The sequence below is a fragment of the Halyomorpha halys genome, unplaced genomic scaffold (genome assembly GCF_000696795.3).
Source record: "Halyomorpha halys isolate HHAL.00 unplaced genomic scaffold, Hhal_1.1 Scaffold116.1, whole genome shotgun sequence".
Taxonomy (NCBI): domain Eukaryota; kingdom Metazoa; phylum Arthropoda; class Insecta; order Hemiptera; family Pentatomidae; genus Halyomorpha; species Halyomorpha halys.
The window spans coordinates 1713467-1720830 of record NW_027105704.1 but is presented as its reverse complement, the minus strand read 5'-3'; the positions used below and the strand labels follow the sequence as shown (position 1 = coordinate 1720830).

Genomic DNA, 7364 nt, shown 5'->3' with positions numbered 1-7364 from the left:
TCTCTCTCTCTCCCCCTCCCTCCCTCTTATTTTCCTCCCTACCCCTCCACCTCTCGAATTTCTCCTACAATATATCTCATTTATTTTTACAATTTTTAAAAATAAATGAGGAGTGAAAAAGATAGGGAAGAATAATTGATGAAATATATTTAGGAAAAAAAGAATTCCTTTAATAAGGAAATTCGACACGATGGCAGAGCCATTTCAACTGACTTATTGCTTCAGCAAATTGACCTTTATGGAAACTATTTCAGGACAAATTCTAATCTACAGGAATCCATTTTATTTTCAATATTCACCAGCAAATATTTTTTTCATGATAAATTTTAAGATAATAGTGTGATAATTATTGAAAAAATAAATAATTAAAAAATTATTTACTTAAAACAAGTTATATACAAATTTTAATATAATATAATTAATAAAACATTATAATGTCTGATACATGTAATTTTAAACATTTTGAAAGACAGCCTTGTAAATTTACTGGAAAAAGGAACCCTTTAACTTCTTATAACAGGATTAATATCCAGAAAGAGAGGCCTTGTTGGAACTGAACAATTGAGTTAAGAGTTAACTCACGTAGATCAACTCCCTGCAACTGAATAAGCTTCAAGATAATTCAGTTTTAGAATTCGCACCTCTGAAAGGATTACTAATTCTCTTAGCATTTAAATGAAGTTCATGGATTTCGAAATGCATTGTCTTAACGTTCTTTGATTTTACTGGTTTCTATCCTATAACCTGATAGCTATCTAGCTTCAGAGTTGTTTATCCTGTTATAGCGTGATAAATTCTGAAGGATGAACTGAGTAGCTGTATGAATAACTTTGTAACCAACCGGTTAAGAAAGATTAAATGATGGTAAGTGGGAATTAGCTAGGATCGATGATTTGATTTAAAAAAAAGAGAAATCTTGAGCATTATAAGCTAGTCCAAAAAAGGACCGGTTAAACGGGAAAGCCACTATAATCCAGAATTTATAAAAGGAAAAGCTCCAATAACATAATTCATGATGTAGGAACTAGCTTCAGTTCGCGATGTACGCATGAAAGAGCAAAAGAAAATTAAGATTTATTACGAGTGTGATTGCCACATGTCAGTTTTGTTTGAACATTCTATTAACAGGCTATGAAATAAAGGGGAAAATTAAAAAAAAAAAAATACAACATGAGTTGTGAAATGGTTTAGTTTTGTAAAAGATTGAAACACAGTTTCATTTAATGATGAATTTTTTTGCCACAATGATTAGGGACTGAGTTTAATTTATCAGGTCAATTAAATGTAATTGAAAACAATTTTTTAATTTTAAGTGAAAAATATTACGTAAAAATTCAATTTTCTAAAATTATAATTGCAATTTTAAATTAATTAAAGTTTCCAGATGATAAATTTATATAAAACTTATTTACATGAAATTTGTATCATTTTTTGTATTGGATCGATTTTCTAAGATATTAAAAAAAATTAAAATATAACAAACCTTTGAATTTATCTTATTTCTCAATATTCGATGATTTGCTTAGGTCTCTTTTAATGTTAGCCACTATTTAATTAAGAGTTTTTTTTTTGTGACATATAAGTCGTACAACATGTTAGAAAATATTGCAAACTATTGTTGATCACATCGATCCTTAAGGCATCAAGAAAATTTGAGCTTTTAACTAAGTGGTGGTAACACCCAATTCCCAAGTTCGCAGAATAGGTCTCAAGCTGCAGGAAGGAAATTCATATGATTTTTAATATTAAATTCTCATCTTAAATATTGTAATATGTCGTAGTAAATCTAAATAATATGAAAATATGAATGGATAAAACTTTAAAATGAAGGAACTCGTAACGTTTTGGCCTTCTTGTCGGATTTTGTGGTAGAATGTGAATCAGTAATGTTTGTAAAAATTGGTTTGGTTGTCCAGCAAGTGGATCATGGAAAGATTTTTATGACGTCAGCAACAAACGGTCGGTCATTGAAGTCATTGAGGAATGATGAATGCAGAAGGAAGAGTATATGATAATACGAAGGAATACAGGACTTCTAATATATTCAATATATATGTAGATAGATAATGGAAAAATGTTCATTAGTTCTAAACGAGTCAACTCTATCTATGTCGTGGTAGAACAGAATTTTCTCTAACTTTTGCTAACTTAATTAATTTCCTTGAAAAATAATTAATGAAATTGACTTTATGAAATATTAATATTAATCAGAAAAAATTGAAAGGTATAGAAATAAAATTATAAATATAGTTTATAATTATATTACATCCAAGTTGTATATTATTTCATCAAATAAATTGTTGATAAAGCCAAGAGGTTTATTTTATTTTATTTTTTTGTAGAATCAATTTAAATGTTTTAAATAAATCCTGGTAAAGTTGTTTTGCCCTGTAATTTGCAGACCTCGCCGAAACCCTTCCCTTCCGTTTGAGGGTCAAAGGCTGTGGAGACCTCAACCTACTCAAAGGATATTCTCCTTAGTATTCGCCTCTTTTCCGATCCTTCCATTGAATTACTCAATCAATTTCCTTAGCCGCCTAAGAAGGGACAGGGAGGGAATTGGATGCTGCGGGAATGACAAACCACCTTAGTCCTGATTGTATTCAGATGCAGCAAGACATGATACATATAAATAAACAAATTATAACAAATAAATTCATGTAATAGACAATCTTGCCAGATGATACTTTGTAGAGGGTGTTTAAGTAATTATAACAAAGTAGTGTAATTACCAAGATACCAAGATTATGATCACTCTACTACTACCACAGAATTAGGCATAAAAACTAAAAAGAAGAACTAAGAAAACAAGAAATGATTTATCAAATGTTTTATTTTTATTATTATTATTTATTATTATTATTTTTTACGAAAAATACTATGAAACAAAAGCCAGAGATTGGTGGAATTCTGATTTTCATTGAAAGTGTATTAAATAAAATAAAATAAATGTAATAGATATTAAATACACACGGATACCGATGATGAAATAGGTCTTCAAATGTAAACTTATACCGTTATTAGAAACTGCAGTAGATTATATTAATAATTTTGAAAATGTAGAGAAATTTAATTTTATTAACTCAGAAGTGTCTAAAAAATAAATAATAAACATAAAACACGGTTGGGCCTATTTTTTTTTTTTTTTTTTTTTGTATCCTTAGGAACCTTTATGAAATTATAGCGTTGCAAAACTTGAAAGATCTAGCATACATCACCAAAATTCAATAAAATCAAAATAAATGTTAAATATACATACGAACTACACTAAATTAAGAAAAATATTTATTTAATTGAATTTAGAACGAATATTTTTATTAAAATGCCCAAAATCAATAACCTCGAAAGATTAAACTTTTTTTTTATTTTCTAAATAAAACCTGGATGTGGAAGTTTTTCAAGTGTATATCTCAAATACTCAATTTTGAAATCATTTCATTCTAACAAAGAATGTTTCCACGATAAATGTGTATTGTTTAATCTATATTTTCTGTATTTCCACAGCTTTACTGCTGTATGATGGCTCTTTTAAGTTTCGCAACAGTATAAGTTCATTCCGTACATAGACATAAAAAAGAATGAGACAAAAAAAAAAAACACTAAATAATTGTAATAGTGAAATGAATCTGACTCCGTGAGATTTCCAGCAGGATTTCCAGAAATTTGTGTCATTATTGGATTTTTGAAGCTTTATTTCCAATATTATTATTGTATATAATGTTTCACTTGTTTTGCATGATTTTTTATCATGTTTACACTATGATATATTTTGACACAGGAGTGCATCAGAACTCAACATATACGAGAACGTTCAAAGAAAAATATGTCACCAACATGATATTTTTTTATTTAAAGAGTTTTGAATTTGGACGCCTCATATGTTTTTATTTTTCTGTATACAGTTTAGATTATAAATATTTAGAAAAAAAATCTTATTTCATTAATTGATATTCAAAGTAAACCTAATACCTCACTGGATTTTTTTATTACCATGTACTCAATACTTAAGTATATCTTTTTTTTTAAACACGTAGGTAGTCCCGAACTCTCTATGGATGAGCTCGTGCAAAAGGTGAAACAGCTGCAGAGGAGCAACAAAAGGCGGCCAGATCCACCGCGGACCACGCAGCCTCCTGAGGAACTTCTTGTGTTCGACACTAGCATGACGACCAACGTCACGGCACAACTCGGAGGGACCGCCTTCCTCCACTGCAGGGTCCGCAACCTCAAGAACAGAGCGGTAATTATTTATTATAAATATAATTATCAATATTACATTATTTATTTTTTCAAATAAAAATATGTAATTATACCAAAGCAATATTAACTCAGGTTATAAGATTTATAAAATAATACATTTGCTGTTTACCTACAATTGGTAATATACATTCCATAAGCAATTAGTGCTGTTAGGTAACGTTGGGCTTTCTAAAATGTCCGGTTCAATAAAAATGTTAATATAAATTATATCAGAGACGTGGCTGGGAGTGAAACTAACTATAAATTATTCGTAGAGAACCAATTTTCTCGGGTATATCTTTACTACTTTATTTGTTGTCTAGATATTGATACGATATAGAGCATAAACAAGTAACTTTCATTTACCACTCTATATTGAGATAAAATTAACCCTTTTGATTTTTTTTTTAATATTTATTTATTGCTATTTACAACTGTACATTATAATACATTTCCTTTTAAATTTAAAACAGTAATTTCTTTATTATGTACTGTTAGTAACACTGCCCCTCCTGGTACTGGTACTGGTATTTGGTGGGGGGAACAAGCCCTGGGCCTAGTGATCCTTTGTGCCAACCCCTGACGGCTACCTGAGTTGCCGCCGCATACTAACCAAGCTGGGAGTGTCAAGATTCATTCCACGGGATCGCCGAAAAATGAATGTTAACTGCCCCAGGTGGGGATCGAACCCGCAACGTTCCAAACCGAGCGCACTGGGACCTGCGCCTCAACACGCACGGCCGTCCCTAATACTTCCCTACACATTTCGTATGTAGGCTAGCGAAAGTAAAATCTGACTAATAAAATAATAAATATGGTCAGCGAAAAATTCTTTTTCTTTTTTTTTTAAATATCTTTATTGAAATTTACAACTGAATTAATTATTTAAATTTGATCTTAGTTAAAATGGAGTGTTACAGGCGTGTAGAGCAACTACCCATTGGTAGCACTCTAATGACATTTTACATTAGCAGGTATCGTATCCATCTTCTTTTCAGGTGCCTCGGAGGATTGTCAGGAATGGAAGAGGATGCAAGATTAGAAACTAGGGGATTTGAGTGGTTAGCGAGCTTATAATGGAAGGAGTGATAACTGGTTCGGGCTAGATCGGTTACTTAGGGAACATTAAGGTCTTTATGTTTGATTTTATTTGTGACAAAGTAAGGAGCATTGAGGATTTCGGATTGTAAGGATTGGATACGAGAGGAATTCGAAGGTTTAGTGGAGCCCCAAAGCTCAACTCCATATGTCCAGATTGGCCTTATTACAGTCATGTAGATCAGTCTTTTGTAATGTGTTGGAAGTTTAGACCGTTTGTCCTTCATATACCTTAAATAGCATTTTCTGCATTTACAAATGCTGACAGCGTCGGTTGAATCCAAAGGGTCATATTATGTATGTTTAATACATTTTTGTTATGAAATCAGTCTGTATTGTATTTAATGTAGTAGTGTCCAAATGTATTTAATAATGGTGTCCAAACTGGGCGACGGGTAGCTCAGAGAGTAAGGGACGATGCTAATGTCTCCTGGAACCGGATTCGAATTCGACTGTGTTAGGTAATTCTTTATTCTCTAACTTTAGCCTTGAGTCTACTCTGTGAGTTAAATAGCTCTACTGGGGCATACTTAGCCTGATTAAAGCGAAGAACCAGGTGGTTGAACGTGATCAGGAATCATCTCCTTGTATAACCTTTATTCAAGAAACAGTACTTCCTCGAAGGTTTTTGTAATTTTTATTGTTTGTAAAATCAAATAATATGCTGATGGCCAAAATACTGCCAGGAGCAGATCAATATCTAAAGAAAAATAAGTTTTTTATAGACAAATAAGATGTATTCGCTAATAGCATGGTTTCATCTTTGGGTATTTTAGTATCCTCGGAACGATATTTTGAAAATTATGATAGACAATAATGCCCAAGAGAATTGGAAGAAAGTTAAAAGAATAGCATTATGACCTAGTTATACATTCTAACTCGATATAATAAGATGTTATATTTCATCTCATAAGAGTATAAAGGGCGCTACAATTTAATTTGAAACAATAATAAAAAATCCATTATAGAAGGCTAATTATATTGTTTTGAAAATTAATTAAAATAAACTACTATATCACTGTAAAAAATAAACAATTAATTGTTATCACACTCGCATGCCTCTGTGCTATATGTCTCTGAAATATATAGCTTTTGATATCACTTTCTCAGAATGGCCGCTTATCAAGTTACATGTTGCATGATTCATAATTGCAAATTTCCTAACGCCTCGCTAATTACAATTTCAACGGGAATCTTCATACCAAACTGGGCAAATAAAATTTCTTAACGTTTAGCCTCACTGTGTAATTTGAGAACATTAGCTTAAGTCACACTGAGTTGCGATGGGAATTCGAAAGGGGTCTTGAGAAAGTTGGCACCCACTTAGCATCACATATGAACTGTTCCTTTCTACAGTTAGGTTTTCAGCTTATGTATGCTAGCGTTTTAAGTTCATGAAAAGCAAGGGATGTAACTACTTAGCGTTACTCTAACGTAAAACATAATACTTTATTTTGTAATATTGATTTGCATGCCAATATACTATAAATATATCAACATATTTTTAAATAATACGCATTATCAACTTAATTTACTTTATTATTAACTTAATTAAATTCATAATAAATACGAGAATAATCTTCTAACAAAGATGTCTTTCTTTTTATCCAGAAAGGGACGTTTAAAAAAGTCACTTTTTCATCATCAGAGAGATTATAGAATTTCTGGATCATTGGTGAAACCAAAATGTACTGTGTTGGCCACGCCCCTGAGTCCCTCAGGCCAGCCTTTTTGGCTTCCTTTTTCCTGCCAGATTACTTTCTCTATTCTACTACTTATTCGAAGGAGTGGAACGGTCAGGTTATAATTTTTTTTTTACTGATTAGATAGATTTATTTATTGATAGATATTACAATCTGCCACACAGTTGTGGGCAGTAGGTAATAGTGATGAATGATCTCATACATACTAAAATAAAAAAATAAATAAATTACCTCAAGAACAGAGCGGTAATTATTTATTATAAATATAATTATCAATATTACATTATTTATTTTTTCAAATAAAAATATGTAATTATACCAAAG

The 7364-nt window shown here is 31.1% G+C and overlaps 1 protein-coding gene across 3 annotated transcripts in view; it reads left to right on the top strand.

Moving 5' to 3' along the window:
- Window positions 1–7364, top strand: part of LOC106677973 (zwei Ig domain protein zig-8) — a 334034-nt gene that overhangs the window by 227009 nt on the left and 99661 nt on the right. For all 3 annotated transcript variants that reach the window (XR_010845080.1, XM_067053234.1, XM_067053232.1), the window contains exon 5: window positions 4035–4240. Coding sequence is in view for 2 of the 3 variants with exons in the window: in XM_067053234.1 (XP_066909335.1) it covers window positions 4035–4240 (206 nt within the window). In the remaining variant the exon portion in view is untranslated. The remainder of the gene's footprint in view (window positions 1–4034; window positions 4241–7364) is intronic.